Source organism: Citrus sinensis, chromosome 5 (genome assembly GCF_022201045.2).
Source record: "Citrus sinensis cultivar Valencia sweet orange chromosome 5, DVS_A1.0, whole genome shotgun sequence".
Taxonomy (NCBI): Eukaryota; Viridiplantae; Streptophyta; class Magnoliopsida; order Sapindales; family Rutaceae; genus Citrus; species Citrus sinensis.
In genome coordinates this window covers 26,714,879-26,737,754 of record NC_068560.1, presented here as the reverse complement: position 1 = coordinate 26,737,754, position 22,876 = coordinate 26,714,879, and the positions used below count along the sequence as shown (strand labels likewise).

Sequence of the window (22,876 nt, the reverse complement as noted above, 5' to 3'; positions counted from 1 at the left end):
TCCCTGCTGTTTGCTGAAAAAGCAAAAAAATCCAAAGGTTTTACAATCTCGACAAATAAGTTTGAATTTTTTGTCAAATTTTACACTTGACTCCGGTGGCATAAAATTTGACTGCTAAAGTTATTGACGATATGGACCATAATGCAACCTCACTAATAAATTCTAATATGCATGAAAATATGACACGCGTCAACAATATCTTTTTGTTAAATAAATTCTATTTAATCTACGGTAACTAATTTGAAGATGCAATAAATAAGATATTAATTTAAATTTACTAATAATATTGATATATGAATAAATAATAAAATGCTCATTTTAATTTTTTTTTAATACACACACCATAGTTTTATTTCAGAAAGAATAATTATTCCACCTTAGCCGATAGTTTTAGAGAAATAATAATGATTAGCAGCACTTATATGTCTAAATTTTGAAACCTATATTATTTATCAATTTTCAACAAGCAATATAGATTAAAATACAATTCAATTAGAAAAAGATAAAATGGGAGTCAATTACACCGAGCAACAGAATTTTGTCTTTGATTAAGATTATTTGATAATAAGAATATATTGATTATGATAACTTTTAAAATTTAATATTTCATCAAATATAAAACTACCTTAATTTTCAAACTGTAACTTATAAATATTTTATCAAACACGTTCTGATTACCCGGAAACAATAGAATTAAATTAATGATACTTTTTGAGACTTTTATTTTTAATTTAATTTAATTTTTTTTGTTTTTGAAGAGTTGCACTAGTGATTGCTGATGGCTTTTTGGAATCATTTTAAGTCGAAAAGACAAATCATTGAGGGCCAAACAGACCAGCCAACAACTTTATGCATGAAAATTTAATGCTTCACAACATTAACAGGCAGATTGATGGCATTAATTTCATCAATCAGTTGTTATTATCATACGCAGCCCCACCCACCAATGGCGACTGATTTCCATGTTGTTATTTTCACGCTTATATCTCCGACTCCTAATTATTTTAGGGATAATGATTCGATCGGCGCCAATGAAATAGACCAGCCAGCAGCCAACAAGTTTTTTAATGCATGATTTGATACCTCTTGCATTTTCTAAGCGCTCTTTCCTTGCCTTCTAAATTTTGAAAGTAAGATTTTGTGAAGCAAACCCCCAGTGAAATAAACAGAGAAACAGAACAAACAGAGCAAGAACTAAAATAACGGAACAACAATGATCATAAAGTAGAATGATGCTAAACATGTTAGGATACAATTGTTTCATTGCTACATCAATTTTGGCAAATTTTTTAACTCCTCTTGTTCCATCTCTTACCATATTTCTTAAATTTCAAAATTTGATTCGAGGCAAACAAAAATGAAACAAACTGAGACAACAAATTCCCTGATTTCAGGATCATGTATATTATGAATATCTCTAACATAATAAATTTCTCATCTAAAATACTTGAAATTTTCAAGTAGTAGTATAATAATAGTAATAATGGCGGCGGCGGGAGCAGCAACAACAACGATGATAGTAAAATCACAAGATTGCTGATGAAATTTCATTTGCCTGCACCTCTGATAAAACTCTTCTGGGATATTACGTGCGTCTATGCATGCAAGGCTAACATGTGTTTGAGATATGCTGAAGAGGGGAAGCTCAAATCTGGATTCGGGAATGTGTATGACGTGTCTGATGCTTGGGGAAGGAAGTGATGTCATGTCGGTTTTTGAAGTAGCAAATTATACGAGCATTTGACAAGTGTCCCTGAGCAGTTCCAGAAGCTGTTAATTCAGTTAATTCACGCGGGATGCGGATGCAGCTGGGATTGCTTAGCTGAGTAACCCAGGAGCGTGAGCTGATTGTTTGGGGTCCTTTTAGAGGGTTTTGATTGAAATGTAAAAGGCTCTATGATCTGTTACTGAGGGGTTTCGATTCTGTTATACATACTCTTCATCTTTGTGACTTTTAATCTCTGAAATCAGTGAAAACTTGCTTCTCTTTTCACAGTGGATATAGGCAAGAAAATGGCCGAACCACTATAAATCTTGGTGCTGTGTGTGAGATCTGTTTTCTTTCTTTTCTGCTTTTGTTCCTTGAGTTGTGTTTGATTCCAGTTACCTAGGCAAATTTCTTCTTAAACTCAGTCTAGTATCAGACCTTGTTAAGATCAAGTTTCTTCGAGTGGATCTTGGGTGTTCCAAATTGATCTTGGTTGTCAATTTGGTTCCAACAAGACAACAAAAATAAAACTGAAGATAAATTTGAACAATTATGAAACCTTTCAATGAAAATTCAAACATATCTCGTATTAAATGTCAAAATACATAAAAAATTTATTGTATATAATACAAGGGGTACAAACAGATGATAAATTTAAGCATCTTTAGTCAAGCAATGTAGCGCCTTCGAAACTTACAATGCTCAAATGAAGGAAACAATAGTTATCATAACACTCACAAAGCTGTAGCGACACAATGAAGTAAAGCACAAGTAGAACAGCAAAGATAACACAGGAAGCCCTTCAGCATGTAAACTTTTAATACAAGGAACACAAATTTCATAGAAAAGTATCTTTGATTCCACATCCTGCAAAAGAAGAGTGATGACATTGAGAACTCTGTAATCATAAAGAGCAACATAGAAGTTCCTTTCAATGACACATTCAAGCAATTTTATCATAAAAAATTTTGCACATTCTTAAGGAATTATGAATAGCATACTATAAAGCCTTGACTATCAAACAGAAAGCTCAAAAGTTCAGACCAAAGGACATTCAATGATGTAAAATTTGCTCATAAAGCCCCGAATGAAACTTTAAAACTTCATTTTAAAGTTAACAATAAACCAGTGACGCAATCTAAATAGTTCAGGTGAAACGATGAAACAAGCTATGAGATCAAATAAGGAAAATTAAATTATTTACCTGGGACTTTATTCTTCAAATTCACAACTCCAAGTAATAAATTAAAAAGCCAACATGATCACCAATCGTACTTCCTCAAGTTAGATGACGACCCCTCCAACATCTGAAAACAAAATTCTCATTCATTAATTTGACACGACTTTTATATTATGAAGTTAAAACTAATGATTCATGAATTTTTGAGAATTGAATATGTCTGTTTTAAATTGGACAGTTTCAAGAACTACATACAGAAGTGCCTCATACTTTTTCAAACCCGATCATGCACTTACTCAATAATAAATATTCTAATGAGTCAAACTTGGTTGTCCATGATCTATTTTCTAAATTTTGTTAAAAAGTGCAAATTTGTAAAATTTTTCCTTGGGAGTTAAGTTGGTGGGTTAACCGTACCTTTTCAGCATGTAACTCTCGTACTGTACCGTTAAGGTCGTTAGCCCAGCGACATTCACCATCTCCCTCTCCGTACCACACGTTTACTCTCGGCGGTGTACATAATTCTCCTGTAGTGAAAATCTTCATCTTGGGACAACCAATCACTTCTAAATCTTGTAGAGATGGGAATTTGAAGGTGTAATTGCCAGAGTAGAAACTTGTGAGGCTATCTAAATCAAGCAGAGACAACGTCTTCAATTTGCTGAAAACAATTTCATCTTCTGCTCCATCTTCCTCACTTACCACCACTTGTGTCATTGCTTTGCTCCCACACACCTTCATTGTCATGAGGCGCACTAGACTCTTTGCTGTGGAGGATGTTACCAAATTCATCAATTTCTTGCAACCCCAAACTTGCAGATCTGTTAGATTCCAAAACGATACCGATGATGATGGCAATAGAACAGTCAGATTTTGACAACAATATACTCGTAGAATTTCAAGATTTGCAAGAATGGAGTCCAGTTTGGAGTCTTGTTTCCATAGGTGCTTCAGATCATTCAGTTTGTACGGCTGTAAATGTTTTACTTGTGAGAACTTGCCCACGTGCTTCTCCGAGTGTCCTTCATTTGATAATATCTCTGTGTATGAAGTACAACTCAGAAAGAGGATTTCCAGATTTTGAAATTTCTCAAGTAAACCAAGTGGAAAACAAGCCGAGTCATCATCCGCAACCTTAATGTATTTAAGACTGCCAAATAGGTTTTGTGGGTAATCACCCTGCAAAATCATCCTGAAATCCTTTCCACTTAATAGGAGTTTCTCCAAGCTGGGGAAGATCTGAACATCATCAACTCATATAAAAACTAATTAGTTCTATTGATGTTCTGTCAAACAATTTTGAGTAATACATACATGTACAGTGGGTATTTCTAAAATCTTTTGTTTGTGAGTTTCTTTGCAACAAAGAATCAAACGTAAAACATAAGAAACAGTAAGACTCAACTGATAAAAAATCAAATAAATGGTTGCATATATACCTTTTCGATCAACAACAGGGGCTGTTGCGCTGGGATATGAAGCTGATTCTTATCAATGTTTCCATGGAAGCTAGATAATTCGGAACCGAATAACTTTATTTTGTCACAACCAAAGACCTTCAACATTTTTAGTGCCGGCCATTCCGAAGTATGCATTCCAGGATATAAACATCTAAGTTCTGGTAGTTTACGTAGTCTTAGAAATGTCAGCCGCGGAAAGATAAAACAAGGTGGCACTTGATCTGCTCCTTCGGAAATAATCTCAAGCAAACCCATACAGTTGTATATATTCAGCTGTCGGAGTTGTTCAAAGCTTCTGAGCATAGAAGTCGAAAATATACATTTTAATTTGTGACACTTCCCCACGATCAATTTAGTTAAACTTTGAAAGCAAAGAAACATGGCTGGAAGTTGATTTTGCCAAATCTTTTCGACATTAATTCCAACCAGCTTCAAATCCTCCAAGCTGGGGAGCACAACCTAAACATTAATTTTTTATTAGATCCAATATAAGCTGAGAAGTATCTTCTTTGATTGTAAATATAAGCCATCAAAACCTTCTTCCAAGTGACAGCTTCAGTGCTTGTTTGGTATTTGATCATTTGACAATCTAATGTACCAAAGAGTTTGACAAATGTAATTGAAAAGTGATTATTAAAATAGTGTGCTCAATATTATTTATGAATTATAAAAAACCTCTTTTATTTTTGAAAAATAATAAAACATGTATTTTATAATAGTAAATTACCATACATGCATGTGTACCGAATGTAATTTAAATAGTAAAACAAGTATTTTAGTTATTAATTTTTTTGTTTACTTATGTTTAATATTGGATTTTGCACTTAAAATAACTTGCAATGAGAAAATCATAAGAAGAAATATTCCATAAAAACTCTAAAAAAGGAAGGAGAAGAAGAGAAGAGGACAAAGAAGAAAAAAAAAGAGGTCAAAAGCCCAATAAAAGGAAAAAAAATACTTACTTTATTTTTGAAAAAAATAAAAATAATGAGTGCAAAATTAATTTTATTTATGGAAAAATAAAAGAAAAATATTGATTTTATCATTATTCATCTAAGTATTGATGAAGATTTTGTAAATAAAATTTTTTAAGGTTTAAAACATGAAAATTATATATATTAAATAATGAGTGTGTTATATGGGGCGTTCATAGTAATTATGTAATATTGACTTATAATTAATTGTCCTTAACGTAATTCATATGATAGATATTTTTGTTATAAATTTTTATTTCAATTAAAGTGTTTAGAGTAATTTTTAAGGTGCAAATAGCTCACCCATTTACAAAACATTGTGTTAAAACTTTTTTCAAATATAGTTTTTAGAAATCTGTGCTAAAAATGATTTTTTGAGAATTATTACCATACCAAACATACACTTAATCTGCAATTTAATTCACATCATTAATGTGTAAAGCGAGCTTAGTGAGCGAGTGTGTTAGATTCTAATTTCCATTCTCATTTTCTATTTCCCTTATAATTTATTTTCTACAGTTGTCATCAAATGAGAATGCACGATAGAATAAATTGAGAAAGAAAAACGAATGCTTTGGTTTCATTATAATTGCTTACCTTCTCCTTGAAAAGCGGTGTCGAAGTATCAAGCTTGTCCTCCTCCAACAAACTGATTTCGTTCGAGCAAGTAATAGCTGTCAATTCCTCTTGCGACTCTTGTGTATTTGGTCTCTTTACTTCAGAGCAAAAACTTTCAAGCTTTGGAAGCTTCCGCAGATGTAAACATTTTAATGCAGCAAACTCTGTCTGCTCCATTGTATTATAGTTGTCGACATCTGGTTCTCCACCAATTGCAAAGACCTCTTCAATCTTATCGCAATCAAAAACTGCAATCCTCTCAAGTCTGGGAAGGCAGCTTGTGGAAGACAGCAAGAAGATATTACTCAACTCATCACATTTTCCCAATTTTATGGTTTTAAGTTCACAGAAAGACTCTACTTTGAGTCGATCAGTACACACCCTCTCCATGTTAATCAAATTGTAAAGAGTAAGTGACTCCAAAAGAGGAAAGGCATCGCGAGATACCCTCTCCGTTGAGTCAACAACACACGAGAATTCAGGATTATTTTGAACATGGAGATGCTTCAACTGTAGAAAGCCCTCAGTGTCCATATCGAAAAGAACATTATTCACACCTTGCAGCTTGTCCAAACACAAGTATTCAGCATTCTGGATGCCCTGCATTTTCTTCGAGCAAATAGGCTTTGAGCTAAGCTTCAGCTTAATGGTTCTTAAACTCGAAGGATTACTGATCAAAAGCCGCCGACTACGGAACCATTCATTCGCAAGCACGGGAGGCTTGAATGACTCATCTCCTATTGATATTTTGAACCTTTCTAATTTTTTTGCAAAAAAGCCTTCTGGTAAAATACTATCATTTTTTACATCTATTTCTAGAGTGGTCAGTCGAGGCAATTGCAACAACTCAACAAGGCTGGCAGTACATCTTCCACTATTGGGGCTTTCAACCTCCCATTCGATAAAGCAATTTTTCATGTAGAGTTCTTCCAATCGAGTTAAGCTTGATAGGACATTGGGTGCAATAACTTTTAGCCGGAGACAATTGGATAAATCTAACAACCTTAGCTTAGTCAATTCACGTAGTTCTTCAGGCAACTGCACAATATCTGATTTTAAAAAGCTAAGGATTTCCAGATTCTTCAACCTTCCAATAATAGCTATGTCTCCCAACATGCATTGATCTAAACATAGTGTTTGAAGATTTACTAAGAGATCAATTGAAGATGGCAAGCAATATAATTGCATCCCAGTAAAATCTACAACTCTAAGCTTCCGCATCCCTGCAAAAAAGTTCTCAGGAATATTGATTTGAAGGTAAGAGTCTTTGGGAGATACATATAAAAATTCGAGTTGCAAGCATTCCAATCCTTGAGGAAGCTCCTGAATACGGCAACCTGTTATAGAAATCGCAAAGCAATTTTCAAGTGCTTCCTTGTCCGGCAGCTCCAACACATCCTCATTTTTTGCCAAAAATACATGTTGGTCCCGGCAAGCAATTGATATGCCAACATCGCGAACGACGTCATGCATTGAAAATTGTTCGTTGCTACCTCCCTCAAGCAACAAACAAGCGTCTTTAAGTTTATAGGCCAATGCATATAATTGGTTTCGTGCATCTTCCATCTTCTTGACTCCTTGGAGTATACCCAAACCCATGGAGTATTTAAACAGGTCTGAAGTAAAAATAGAATTACCCATTAGACTACAAAGCAGAAAAATTTTCTTGAGCTGCTCACCTTTTAAATACTTGAAACTCAGCTCGATTCTTGAATAAGTATCTGCCGGCAGTCCTTCGAAGTTCATCACTGAAGGCGTTTGAAGTTCTCGCAAGGCATTCTTCCATTCATGCACAGTCTTGTCTCTCATTGCCCTTGCTGTTGTGGCTAAGGCAATAGGCAAACCTCCACATCCCTTTGCTACATCTGTTGCTGTAGATTTCAGCTGACGATTTTCAACATAATCACCCGCCATCGTCTTAAACAATCTCCAAGCTTCTTCTTCATTTAAGTTGTCAATAAAGAAGTTATGTTTAGAATCCATATCCAACAAAACATTACGATCTCTTGCTGTCAGCAAGAGTTTACAACCTCTATAATCATCACCAAAAGGAATTCCAACAGTCTCCAAATCAAGATGCTTCCATATGTTATCTAGAACCACAAGAATCTTCTTCTCATTCTTCAACTGTTCATACAGTCTACTCGCAGTTCTAGATTCAGTTTCCTCATGCCATGCCAGACCCAAGTCCTCAGCAATATCCCGCTGAATCTTTTTTATGTCTACAGTTTCGGAAACCTCTGAAAAGGTTATTTGATCAAAGAGCTTGTCTGCCAAGGCTTGCCTAACGATCTCCTTCGCTAGAGTCGTCTTTCCAACGCCGCCCATGCCGTACACTCCAACGATGCTGACATTAACATCAGTCAAAGCGTTTTGTATACACTTCAAAGTAGAAAGCCTTGATCCAAAGGCCTCGTAACCTTTGTGGGACTTGAGCCATATCTTGTCCGGATAGGTAAGGTAGGAAATTCTATCAAGTCGACCGGCTTCTTCTCGGCACTCAACAAGGGCCTTCACCTGTGTCTCTGCTTTCTTGCTAAGCTGATAGCGAGCCTTCAAATTAGGACACAGCCCCTTGAGACATCGCTTAGTTGCAGTCTCTTCATCTTCCATGAATTTGGCATTCACCTCATCAATGATCTTGTTGGCGCTAACCAGCCACTTCTCGACTTTCTCTTCACTCTTTTCTCCTTTTTTTTCGGCCCCAAAAACTCTGCGCTCAATGCTCCTAATTTCAACCTTCAGGCTCTCGGTTTCTGCCTCGAGTTTCTGAATGTTTTCATTGTAGTTACGCAAGTAATCAAGTTGGCGTTGTGTCGGAGGAGCCAAGCATTTCACAACTTCTAAAACAACAGTAACAATGCTTTCCACCATCTTCAATCTCTTTTCTTTTTTTTCGTATTTTTCACATAGAAATAGAATAGAGTCAACGACAGGTCAGTTGATAATCAAACAGATAATGGCGAAATTATGTTTGTACAAAAGAAGGACAAAATCAGTGTGGCAGACGAGAATCAAAGTGCTTTGAGATCAGAAAATTGAAACAAGAAAAAGGCTTCTTCATCCAAGGAAATGCAAAGAGTGTCAAAGCCAGTGGTGGCCTAGCCAAAATCAAATTGGCTTTGGCAGCCGCCCAAAGAAATAAACAAAAGAGAAACAGACGAAAAAGAGATGAGGGAGGTGCCGCCCAAAGAAATGAAGCACACGGCTTTAACTTTTTCTAAAAAAATAAAAAAAATAAAAAAAAGAGCCAAAATTTTTTGCTATATAAAGAGGGCTTCCTGTTGTGCAAATTTTAATGTACTCGCAAGCGCACGAATCTATTGTAGTATAGACTAATGGTGACGAGTGTCGATCCCACGAGGAGGTGGATTTTTAATTATATATAGAATTAATTTTGTAAATGGGTGGTTGAAATTGTGGTGGAAGTGATTTAAATTATCCTTAAATTGGAATTGAAATGACGATAATAAATTCTAAAATTAAAATTACAATGGCGAGAATAAATTAAAGATAATTCTATTGAAATGACGTACTTGGGTATCTGGATCCGTATCAACATGCATCATGGGCTAAATAATCCGTATTAATGCCAATTAAATCATGAGGGGGGAATCCACACCTCATGAACCACACTCTAATCAATATGGTGCTAAGGGATTATCGTGCCAAATAATAATAACCTTGTACTAGGGAGCCGGTAAAACCAAGGCGGTACTAGACAAGATTAGTATTATTTGTCGACGAGAAGTCAAAACATCCACAAAAACTAGAGGAGAAGAGAAAATAAATTTACCAAATAAAGCCCATGACACATGTTGAGACTTCACCTTCAACCCAAGCTTGAAAGAAAATTAGCTACTCATAATTGAACTAGGGGCAAAATGGGAATTTATTAAAATACGTAGAAAATACAAGATGGAGAAGGAATTACAGAAAATGGATCCCAAAAATGGATTCAGAGCTATCAAATTAGGGGGGAGAGGCCCCCTTTTTATAGATACATGGAGTAAATCATGACCATCGGATTAAAAACAGTTTGGACGCTCAGGATTGCGCCACGTCATCAGTCAACAGTACGCGGTTTGACCACGTGGATGAACAGTAACACGGTTTGGTTGACAATAATCCTGTGTGATACATGTACCGTACGCGAGATGTTTCGTCCATTGATATGCTGCCATGTCACCACCAACAGTACATAAGAATTTTAGCCCAACAGGATCGTGACACCTCATCAGTCAATGCCACATCATCGGTTAATGCCACGTCATCGATCCGTCTATTTTAACAGTGTCGTGAACAGTAACGTAGACAGTACCGTACACGTGAATAGTACCGTACATGTAAATAGTGTCGTTTTCCCTTTTATGCTCCTCCTAAGGTTTTCGACCGTCCTGATCTCTCCTTTATTGTGAAATGACTATAATGCCCCTAAAATACATAAAATACTTAATTAAAATAAAACACATGTAATTAAATCACAAGAAGTTTAAATACATAAAAATAAAGATTGTTAGTAAAACTTGAAATATAAAATGACGGTTTTCTCCTTTATAAATATGCATTTTCTAACACTCAACACTTCCCACCCTCATTTTTGCATTCCATTTTTTTTCTTTAAGTTTCTCTTCTCTGTTTTGTAAAGGAGAAAGAGTTGTGTGAGAGATTAAGAGTTTTAATACTCTCGTGTAATTAGTGAGTGAGAGATTGAGTTTGTTGGGGTTTTGGGTAGTGAGCCAAAATATTACAATATTTGTAATCCTTATTTCACTAGTAAAATATTTCCTTCTGTTTTCGCCCGTGGACGTAGGCTAAAAGCCGAACCACGTAATTTTTGGTATTCTCTTTTGTGTTTGTTCTTTATTTCTTCCAATTTTATTTTAGCTGCGATCCTGCTTCACCCACCAATTTCCTAACAGTGGTATCAGAGCTATTGGTTGTATTTTTTGGAGTCGGGTACTGTTCACGTATACGGTACTGTTCACGTATATGGTACTGTTCACGTGAAAGGGTGGGAGCGATCCAAGAATTTTGCGGTGCAAAGTAGGGAATAGTGGTGTGAGTAAAGCAATTGTGTGGTTTTGTACATGTCTAGGAAAGTTCTGTCACAAAGGCGATAAGAGCTTAAGGAGTCTGGGTTTTAAGTGGGACCATTGTAACCCCTCCAGTCTTTCCTGGGAACTTTCTTGGTGTGCATTCTCACACATACTCACAACTATTCAAGGTGGTACACTAACTTGTGTGCGGTATTTATCAACAAAATGACGGCAAAGTATGAAATTGAGAAGTTTAACAGAAATAATTTTTCGTTGTAGAAAATGAAGATGAAAGCTGTATTGAGGAAAAATAATTGCTTGGCAGCAATTGGAGAAAGGCCCATGGAGATAACTAATGACAAGTGGAACGAGGTAGACGGCAACGCCATTTCTTATCTACATTTGGCACTTGCGGAAGGAGTATTATCCAGTGTGGCAAAGAAAAATACAGCGAAGGAAATATGAGATACTCTCACAAAATTATACGAGGCCAAGTCACTACACAACAAAATCTTCTTGAAGATGAAACTCTATACTCTTCGAATGGCGGAATCTACAATGGTGGTCGATCACATCAACACCTTGAAGACTTTATTTTCACAACTCACAACGTTGGGTCATAATATAGAGGAGAATGAATGTGCAGAGCTTCTACTTCAAAGTCTACCAGATTCGTATGATCAACTCATCATCAACCTAACGAACAACAATCCACCGGACAGTCTAGTTTTCAACGATGTTGCAGCCTCCGTATTAAATGAGGAGAACATGCGAAAAAATAAAGAAAACAGACAAGCAAGTTCGCAGCAAGCGGAGGCGCTATCGCTGACGAGAGGGGGATCAACGGAACATGGCCTTAGTAGGAGTCACAATAATGGTAGATCAAAATCTAGAAGTAAGAAGAATGTTAAATGCTACAATTGTGGCAAGAAAGGGCGTCAAGAAAGAGTGTTGGAGTAACCAGAAGAGAAGAGAGGGCAAAGAACCTGAGTCATCAAATACTCAAGGTTGTGTAGCAAGTACCTCAGATGATGGTAAAATTCTCTACAGCGAGGCAACAACTGTTTCAGAAGGTAGAAAACAATTGTCTGATGTCTGGCTTATAAACTCAGGAGCTACCTGGCATATGACCCTTAGGAGAGAATGGTTCCACACATATGAGCCTATCTCAGGAGGATCTGTATATATGGGAGATGATCATGCCTTGGAGATCGCTAGTATTGGTACTATCAAAATAAAAATGTTTGATGGTACAATTCGTACAATTGAAGAGATACGACATGTCAACGGCCTGAAGAAAAATCTATTGTCTTTGGGACAAATGGATAGTCATGGGTACAAAACTTATGTGGAGAATGGAATTATAAAGATCGTTAAAGGAGCGCTTGTATTGATGAAGGCAGAAAAGATCGGTGTTAATTTATTCATGCTTAAAGGAGAAACACTACAGGAGGCTGATGCGTGTGTCGCATCAAATAGAGAAGAGTCAGCGATGATGTGGCATCTTAAATTTAGCCACATGTCAGAACAAGGTTTGAAAATTCTCTCTGAGAGAAAATTGCTTCCGGGGCTCAAATCGGTAAGTTTACCATTTTGCGAGCATTGTGTTACAAGTAAGCAGCATAGATTAAAATTCAGTAGATCTATTGCTAGAAGTAAATGCATTCTAGACTTGATTCATTCTGATGTTTGGGAATCACCGGATATGTCCATGGGAGGTGCAAAGTACATGGTGACTTTCATTGATAATTATTTCAGAAGATGTTGGGTGTATCCAATTAAGAAAAAATCAGATGTATTTCTAGTGTTTAAATAATACAAAGCGCGGGTGGAACTTGAATCTGGTAAAAACATCAAGTGCTTGAGGATGGATAATGATGGAGAGTATACAGACGGCGAGTTTCTTGTTTTCTGTAAGCAAGAAGGTATTCAGAGGCAGTTCATGGTAGCATACACTCCTCAACAAAACGGAGTGGTGGAGCAGATGAACAGAACTTTTACAGAAATAATAAGAGCTATTTTGAGGACTGCTGGTTTACCCAATTCATTCTGGGCAGAAGCAGCCAAAACTGCTTGTTATATAGTAAATCGGTCGCGATCTACAGTTATTGGCCTAAAAACAGTGATGGAGATGTGGACTGGAAAGCCAGCTAATTATTCTTACCTACATGCATTTGGATGTCCTGTGTACGTGATGTACAATGCCCAAGAAAGATCAAAGCTGGATGCAAAATCTAGAAGATGTATCTTCTTGGGATATGTTGATGGAGTAAAGGGGTATCGTCTGTGGGACCCCACTGCCCACAAGATCGTCATCAGCAGAGATGTTATCTTTGTAGAAGATCAACTGCAAAGGAGAGATAAGGATGATGGCACTAAAAAAGAAAAGTCAGAGACTGTGCCGGTATATGTCGAAAATAACCCAGAAGATTCAGATTCTTCTGAAGCAGTAGCAGAGCACGAGGAACAAGAACTGGTCGAGTCCGAGGCTCCAGAAGTTCGTCGGTCAACTCGTAAGAGACGACCACCAACGTGGCACTCGGAGTATGTCACAGAGTTTAATGTTGCGTACTGTCTTCTAACAGAGGATAGAGAGCCATCAACTTTCCATAAAGCTTTAGAAAGCTCAGATGTTGCTTTGTGGATGACAACAATGCAGGAAGAAATTGAAGCTCTACACAAGAACAAGACATGGGAACTTGTACCACTACCTCGTGGAAGAAAAGCCATTGGAAACAAATGGGTCTATAAGATCAAACGTGGTGGCAATGACCAAGTGGAGCGGTATCGTGCAAGATTGGTGGTGAAAGGATATGCTCAGAAAGAAGGTATTGACTTCAACGAGATATTTTCTCCGGTGGTTCGCCTCACAACGGTCAGAATAGTATTGGCGATGTGTGCTACATTTGACTTACATCTAGAGCAGTTAGATGTGAAAACTGCATTTCTTCATGGAGAACTTGAAGAAGAAATATATATACTAAAACCATAAGGTTTTGTAAAAACAGGAAAGGAGAACTTGGTTTGCAGGTTGAACAAATCTCTATACAGTCTTAAACAGGCGTCAAGATGCTGGTATAAGAGATTTGATTCCTTCATTATGAGCCTTGGATACAACAAACTCAGTTCAAATCATTGTGCATATTACAAGAGGTTTGAAGATAATAATTTCATCATTTTACTGTTGTACGTGGATGACATGTTGGTAGCAAGCCCCAACAAAGATCGAGTCCAAGAATTGAAGGCACGGTTGGCTAGGGAGTTTGAAATGAAGGACTTGGGACTAGCAAACAAGATTCTAGGGATGCAAATTCACCGAGACAGAAATAACATGAAGATTTGGCTTTCATAGAAGAATTACTTAAAGAAAATCTTGCGGCGCTTCAATATACAAGATTGTAAGTCAATTTCTACCCCACTTCCTGTTAATTTCACATTATCCTCAAGTATGTGTCCTAGTAATGAAGCGGAGAGGAAGGAGATGTCTTGAGTACCGTATGCATCAGCAGTGGGAAGTTTGATGTTCGCTATGATATGTACAAGACCGGACATTGCACAAGCAGTGGGAGCAGTCAGTCGATACATGGCGAATCCTGGTGGAGACCATTGGATAGCTGTGAAAAGGATTCTGAGATACATAAGAGGAACCTCAGATGTTGTATTATGTTATGGAGGATCAGGATTTACTGTCAGAGGCTATGTAGATTTAGATTTTGCAGGAGATCTTGATAAAAGAAAATCCATTACTGGTTATGTGTTTACACTTGCGGGAGCAGCTGTAAGCTGGGTTTCGAAACTGCAGACCGTTGTGACTTTATCTACAATAGAAGCATAATACATGGCAGCTACACAAGCTTGCAAGGAAACTATTTGGATACAAAGATTATTGGAGGAGCTCGGGCACAAACAACAGAAAATTCATGTGTTTTGTGATAGTCAGAGTGCCTTGCATATTGCAAGGAATCCAGTCTTTCATTCCAGGACAAAGCACATAGGAGTTCAGTATCACTTCGTTCGAGAAGTAGTGGGAGACGGAAATGTGGATTTACAGAAAATCCATACGAAGGAGAACCTAGCAGATGTTTTGACCAAGGCGATAAATACTGATAAGTTTGTCTGGAGTAGATCCTCTTGTGGCCTAGCAGAAACATAGACAACATGATTATGGCGAAGCAGAAAGGATGATATGGAGATTGATTGATTTTCAATCAAATCTCCAAGTGGGAGAAATGTCAAAGCCAGTGGTGGCCTAGCCAAAATCAAATTGGCTTTGGCAGCCGCCCAAAGAAATAAACAAAAGAGAAACAGAAGAAAAAGAGATGAGGGAGGTGCCGCCCAAAGAAATGAAGCACATGGCTTTGACTTGTTCTAAAAAATAAAAAAAAAAGAGCCAAAATTTTTTGCTATATAAAGAGGGCTTCCCACCCTCATTTTTGCATTCCATTTTTTTTCTTTAAGTTTCTCTTCTCTGTTTTGTAAAAGAGAAAGAGTTGTATGAGAGATTAAGAGTTTTAATACTCTTGTGTAACTAGTGAGTGAGAGATTGGGTATATTGGGGTTTTGGGTAGTGAGCCAAAATATTACAATATTTGTAATCCTTATTTCACTAGTAAAATATTTCCTTCTGTTTTCGCCGTGGACGTAGACTAAAATTCGAACTACATAATTTCTACTATTCTCTTTTGTGCTTGTTCTTTATTTCTTTTAATTTTATTTTAGCTGCGGTCCTGTTTCACCCACTAATTTCCTAACAAAGAGCTTATGGCAAAAGGGAACAAAGCTATATAAGAAAAGAACTAGCGCTAAAAGCGACCACAATCAACAGAAGCAAAGCATGTTTGAGATCAAAAGATGAAAATCCGGAAAAAGGTTTTTTGGTCAAGAATTGAATGCAAATCATGGATGACAAAGTTACAGACGTTCAAGCAAGGAGGAGGATCAGAAGAATACAGAGATCAGAGAGAGAAAATGTTTGCTGGCGAAAAATTTTTTAAGACTCTTTCTATCAAGAAATATTCCTACTGCACCCCCAAGACTTTTTTTGGTATATTGTATGACCTGCTAAATTGCATCCTTTACAATTTTTTGAACTATATATTTTATTTTTTACATTTTATTCATCTGAATAGGATGTTGTATGAAAATTTTAGTGGAATATATTAATTGAGTTTTAATTTGATTGGACAGGAATTGGCCGGTGTTCAATTATTGGATTTCTGTTCAATAATTTGTATATATTCAACAATTTCTATGCAGCAACCCCACAACCCTCTTTATTAATTTGTTATAGTCACAATAGAATGACTTGGGGGTGAATCATAAAACAAGAAAAAAAAAGCTTTATTTTAAAACAAAAAAGGCTTTTCTTTTATTAGAAAGAGCTGTTCCCACTTGTAAATGATGTTGACCTGCCCAGCTTGACGCGACCCACGTCTAAGAAGCTTCCTGAACCTGCACCCCTTTTTTCCAATGCAAATGGATAAAAAAAAATAATTAATTAAGAAGATATAGTTAGATATTAATTTATTTCCTACCAATTATTATTGACATAGTGGCATCAACTGATATAGACCCAAAAAAAAAAAAAGTTATGGCCAAATGGAGCAGCCTCCAGCCAAAAACCTTTTCCCGGCCAAAAAATAGGCCAGCCAACATCTAATTATTCCAAAGAGATGATCAGATTGTGCTCATTGCAAACATTTGATGGTTTAATGATTTGTATTCGGGATAATGAGACGATTACATTTCTCTCTTTCTTTCTTCTTCTTCTTTTTTTTTTTTTTGTGTTATCAGATGAATGATATTTCAATTGTTCTTTATGTGTTCATGTGCAGGAGCATTTGACCATATGCATGATTTGATACCTCTTGCATTTCCTACCCACTCTTTCCTTGCCTTCTGAAAGTATTTGATAAAAGGACAACAATCCTCTCTTATTATTATTTTTTTCATTTCTCTCCTTACCTCTCCTAATTTATTGAGTGGTCAAGATTAGGTTTTAAATTTTGATATTAACAATCAATTTAGTTCTTTTTCATTTTATTGATAATTTTAATGTGGAAATCAAACCATGATAGAAAAAAAAAATTCTAAGAGACAATCCTAAACCTTGATGAAAGGTCTAAAACTAGCATAACATAATACTAAAATGGTTGTGATATTTTGAGCTATTTATTTATAAACTTTTTTTTTTCTTTTAGTTTAGTTAGTTAATTACAGCAAATGAAGTGCTAGGGTCCATATATTTTTTTATCCCGGAACATGAAGTAATAATCTTCAAAAATCTTAGTGAACTAATTATTATTATCCTGAGCTGCATTAACTGTCGAAATTTTCAAGATTGTGAAACGAATTTATCAAATTCATGTAACACACATTGGAGATAATTAAGTTGGTTCATTTGGAGAAACAAGTAGGTGGAGAAATTCTATAGTACATCCGAAGTTTGATGTTGTAATCTGATGTTGAATCACCAACAATGATAATTAGACATGTGGCTATTAATTTGAATCCTAAAAATTTACCTCCCTTTCCATCCTCTTGGCTCTTTCCTCCATTTTTTAAAATATTTGTTTTCGCTATTTCCTCTCATCCCTCTTGAATTTTCCAGTTTAACAAACTAGAAGAGAAAACATTAATAATCATTTATGCACAGCCAAGTCATTTGGAAATTGGAATGAAGGTGATGAGAATTGCATAGAAGCAAAAGGAATCAAATATACTCTACAAAGAAGAGATTTCCAGAAAGGAATCAAATATATCTCTTCTTGGCAATGGCCAGGAAAATATTTATGGCCTGATTTTGGCAGCAAAGAAGAAGGGATTAAAATATAAATTTTAATTTTTTTATTCTTTCTTAGAGTGATCTTCTTTTGTAATTGTAAGGATATGCTCTACGAAAATTCTGTAGTTTTAATTCACATAATTTGTGTATATTTTGATGATAGTTTCAGTTTGTCAATACTTTCAACACTTGCTTTTGATTATTAGGATTTGAGAGATTTCACCATATTTTTCTAGAGTCCACTACTCTTTTGTTTATTGTTACTTTGATGAGGTAGAATAACGCATGACAACTTAGATTCTCTGGGAAAAGATATCCAATTTCTGCAAATTGTCAACATCTCCTTATTTCATCCCATTCTTTTGGTTTGGGTCACTAGTGCTAAAAAAGTACTTTACAGAAAATATAATAGAGCTGAAATGATTTAATCCATCTTCCATCACCATTGTTAAATTATAATTTCCCAATATAAGGGAATCTGAGAATCACCATTGAAAGAGGAAGGAAAAAAGAATCAATCTTGTAACCTATTAAACGCAGTAATATAAAAATAAATAAATTTAAATTTGATCCCTTTTGCTTGTAGGGCATTATTTCTCACCCTCTTTCGAAACGGACTTGGATGGAATTCCGCGAGTGTTACTTCGTCTGCCATTCATATAAATGTTTAAATTCAGGAATAGAAGTTGAAAGATTTTAGATAATTAGAATGACAGTTTATAAGCAAAAAAATAAAATTTCAAGATTGAAGACAAATAGAAAGCTAAAAAGAACAAAGTTTGGCAACCATTGAAGATAGATTATACACTGCATGACGAGAAACTAGGTATGATTGAATGTGAGAGAAACTAAATAATTTGCAGTTTTGGAAATCCGGAAGAGAGGAAAGAGAAGGGGGAAACAGAATATCCAAAATGAAGGAAAGAGGTTAAAAGGGTTTATTTTTTGTGAATTAGAGACAATATGTTCTTATAAACAAGATTTGATAAGAAGATCTGAAGATGGCTCTTTTCTGAAAATCTCATCTGTGTAAAGTATCTCTGATTCCTTTTGCTTGCACGCAATTCTCACCCTCATTCCAATTTCCAAACAGACTTGACCATGCTTTAATGATTATTAATGTTTTGTCTTCTATTTTGTTAAATTGGGAAATTCGAAAGGAATGAGAGAGAAGAAGAAAAACAAGTATTTTAAAAAAATGGAGGAAAGATGATGTAAAGGGAGGGAAATTTTTAGGATTCAAACTAATAACCACATGTCTAATTATTACTATATGGTGGTTTCACATTAAATTATGACATGAAACCTCTGATATATTATAGAATTTCTCGATGAAATAAGGTGATTGAAGCAATGACGTTCAATTGTTCTTAATTAACTGCTATTAACATCTTGCATGTTAAAACACGCCATTTGGTAGGTTTCGGTTAGAATCAACCTGTACAATTCTTGCCCTAAAAGTACCTATAATATTCTTAACAAGGAACACAAAACATTAACTTCAAAGTAATTCAAGCAATGTCACCAGCTTATCATCCTTCTCATGGTAAGTAATTTCAATATGAATGGATATCATCATCTTCACCATCATCCTCCTCATCTTCGTCATCTTCACCATACTCCTCATCTTCATCATATTCACTATATTCCTCATCTTCATCATCTTCACCGTACTCCTCATCTTCATCCTCATCAGTATCCAATAAGATCATGGGACGCTCAGCCTAATTAATTTACCATTGCACCAATACGGTCAGCATCTATATGTATATGTGTGTGTGTCTATACATACATACATATATATATAAATATATTCTATATATAGAAATGTTGCAATCCGGAATTTTAAAGTGTGGAAACGTCCGGTAAAACGCATAAACCGTGCGGTTTAAGCGCTTTAAGTTTTAAGCCTTTAAAACTCCACGATTTTAAAGTTTTCTCGGACGTTTCCCACACTTTAAGATCTCGTACCAAAAAACTACTATATGTGTGTGTATCTTAACAAACTAATAGGTCACTCCTTACATTTTCCTCCTCCTCCTCCTCCTCAATTTCCTCTGACGTCGACATCTCAGACTCGTATTCAACCTCTGTCATGCGACGTTTAGCCTGTAGTTTTAAACATAACTCTCAATGGTAGCTGATTAAATATGTTCACCAGCCATCAAGTTAGTGAGATAGATTAATGAATCAGTGGCGTACCATTTTTTCATTCAAGTGCTGAAGTGTTGTATTGAGGTCACCTGCCCAGCAATATTCTTCATCCAGTTCCCAATTTGGAACTGCTCGTAACCTAGCTGTCTTCAAAGCACCTGCAGAGAGAAGAACTTAAGTTGCCGAAACCTTCAACAAGTTCACCAATTTTACAATTATGCAAAGAGATCGCAGTGCAAATTTTGAGAGTATCCTTATCTAACGATTCCGTAGGAGGAGCCTCAATGTTATTCGTAGCAATTACATGTTGGTCTCTGGATGCAATTGACATAGCAACATGACGAACAACATCATGCTCAGAAAAAGTTTCACTCTCGGGATCATCAAGCAACAAGTAAGAGTTTTTGAGTTTATCAACCAAAGTAAGAGCTCTATCTCGTGCTTCTTCCATCGTATGTGTGCCCTTAAATAAACCCAAACCCATTCCATAGCTCAACAAATAAAGAACTGAAGGATTTTCAATAAAATCCATTAGACAACAAAGCAGAAAGGTTGACTTGAGTTCCTCACCTTCTAAATGATTGTAACTCAACTCTGAAGTTTTGTACGCCTCAGCTGCCACTCCTGAGAAGCTACCTGAGGAAGGCCTTGTTAGTTCTCGCAGCGCACTCTTCCACTCAAATGTATTCTTGTTTCTTAATGCCCTAGCTATTGTAACAATAGCAATAGGCAAACCTCGACATGCCTTTACTATATTCATTGCTAGAGATTTCAAATCATTGTTTTCAATTTTATCACCCACTAACTTCTTAAACAGATCCCGAGCTTCACTTTCATTTAGAACACCAATCAAGAAATTATTTTGACAATCCATCTTACTTGACAATACATCTTGACTTCTTGCTGTCATCAAAACTCTGCATCCCCTAACTCCAAAAGGAATTCCCACATTCTCAAGATCAAGATTTGTCCATATGTCATCTAAAATCACAAGGATCTTCTTCTCTTTCTTCAATCGCTCACATAGTTTCCTTGCTCTTCCGGATTCACTCTCCTCGTAGAATTTTAAACCCAGCTTATCTGCTATTTGTCCTTGGATCTTTTTTACGTCTGGCCTCTGAGATACCTCTGCATAAACCACCTCATCGAAGAGCTTATCAGCCTTAGCTTGCCTGGCCACTTCCTTCACTAGCATTGTCTTCCCAACCCCGGCCATTCCATACGCCCCAATCATGTGAACGTCAGGATTCTTCAAGGCATTTATCACATCATTCAAAGTGGACATTCTTGATTCAAAAGCCTCGTAACCTTTGATGGAAGTAAGCCATACGTCTTCTGGAACTGTACGGTAGGAAACTTTATCAAATCTCCCTTCTTGCTGCAGGAGTTCAGCTGCTGCCTTCACCTCCCTAGCTGCTTTCTTGCTAACCTGATAGCGGGTGTTTAAATTAGGACACAATCGGTTAGTTGTATCCTCTGTGCCTTCAATGATCCTTGCGGCAGCATCCAAGATCTCGTCAGCAGTAATCAGCCAGTTCTCAACTCTCTGCTCAATATCTTCCCCACTTCTTTTAGCATCATCAATCTTTTGCTGGACACTCTCTTTGGCACCCCTCAGCTTCTGAACTTCATTTTTGAGTTTCTCTAAGTTGCTCTTGTAGTTGCAGCAGTAAGCAAACGGATGAATTATGGGGTGTACCAAGCACTCAGCAACTTTTACAGCAATCGCGACCGCAATTTCAACCATTTTAATGAAAATAGAAATCAAGCAAAATGCATAACAGAATAACAGCAAAAAATAAAGAAGCTAGGTGTTATTGAGATCAAATTTTGAAAATATAGAACTCGGGACCAAATCTTGGACAACAGGGAAGTAGTAAATAGACTATAATAATAATCAAATGGCAGATAGAATGATACAAAGATAGTAAAGAAATGTGAGTATGAATCCAACCTTCCACGAAGTGAAAATAAAGTAGATGCCTTTTGACATTTTTTAATTGTGGCGGACAGCCAATGGATATACATGCCGCTAAAGTTAAAGCAAGCATATGCTTTTACAAAAGTTCTTTGTAAGTAAAAATAGTCCCACAAGTTTTATACCATCTTATTCTCAAAAAATGGAAAATGGCTTGTAGAAAATGGTACCGAATGTGCTCAAACTTTTATTGAGCTATTATCAGACTTTTCTAATGATGAATTAATATATCAGAAAAATTAAAGTAATAAAATTGATAATCTCTGTAGTTTTATTTTTTTTTCCTTCAGGATCATTCAAAAAATATATGTACATATATAAATTAAAAAGCATCTGGTAGAATGTAGGTCCATTGAAAGTATTGATATAAGGACAACAATCCTCTCTCTCTCTCTTTTAATTCATTTCATTCCTAACCTCTCTTAATTCATTAATTAAAATTAAGTTTTGAATTTTGATATTAACAATCAAGTTGGGTTTTTTTTCACTCTATTTACAATTTCAATGTTGACAATCAAACCACAAGAAGGGAAAAAAGAAAAAAAAATCTAAGAGACAATTCTAAACCTTGATGAAAGATCTAAAACACGCATAGCAGGATACTAAGATAGTTTGTGATATTTTGAGCTATTTATTCATATACTAATTTGTTCTTTCAATTTAGTTGGTTATTTATAGAAATGAAGTGCTAGGATCCACATATTTTTTTATCCCGTAACATGAAGCAATGATCTTCAAAAGTCTTAGTGAATTCATTATAATTGTTTTGGGCTGCATTAATTGGCGAAATTCTCTAGATTGTGAAATGAATTTATCAAATTCAATGTAATATATACATTAGAGGAAAAATTCTAGAATACATCTGAGGTATCATGTCAGTCATACAACAAGTAAATAATGTCATGACATGTGTGCATTTATTTTGAAAAACCATCATGTAAGTGGTGGTTGTATTAAATTCAACTACACATGTAATGCATG

General features: G+C 35.9%; 2 protein-coding genes across 3 annotated transcripts; both read right to left on the bottom strand.

Moving 5' to 3' along the window:
* Positions 1 to 2,268: 2,268 nt before the first annotated feature.
* Positions 2,269 to 9,133, bottom strand: LOC102618678 (probable disease resistance protein At4g27220). Its single transcript, XM_025096638.2, has 5 exons — positions 5,920 to 9,133; positions 4,328 to 4,807; positions 3,306 to 4,127; positions 2,913 to 3,015; positions 2,269 to 2,575 (listed from the first exon to the last, which is right to left on the bottom strand). Exons 1-4 carry the CDS (start codon positions 8,812 to 8,814, stop codon positions 2,971 to 2,973), a joined length of 4,242 nt encoding a protein of 1,413 aa, XP_024952406.2. The 5' UTR covers positions 8,815 to 9,133; the 3' UTR covers positions 2,269 to 2,575; positions 2,913 to 2,970.
* Positions 9,134 to 19,108: 9,975 nt separating this feature from the next.
* LOC102622038 (disease resistance protein RPS5-like) lies at positions 19,109 to 21,887 on the bottom strand. Of its 2 annotated transcripts, XM_006471883.4 has the most exons (4): positions 20,488 to 21,884; positions 19,966 to 20,075; positions 19,789 to 19,872; positions 19,109 to 19,487 (listed from the first exon to the last, which is right to left on the bottom strand). In XM_006471883.4, exons 1-4 carry the CDS (start codon positions 21,662 to 21,664, stop codon positions 19,320 to 19,322), a joined length of 1,539 nt encoding a protein of 512 aa, XP_006471946.2. In that variant the 5' UTR covers positions 21,665 to 21,884; the 3' UTR covers positions 19,109 to 19,319. The 2 variants fall into 2 exon arrangements, 1 of the variants encoding a protein (XP_006471946.2); XR_008054737.1 differs by lacking the exon at positions 19,109 to 19,487 and having other exon boundaries at positions 19,966 to 21,887.
* Between the last annotated feature and the right edge of the window lie 989 nt (positions 21,888 to 22,876).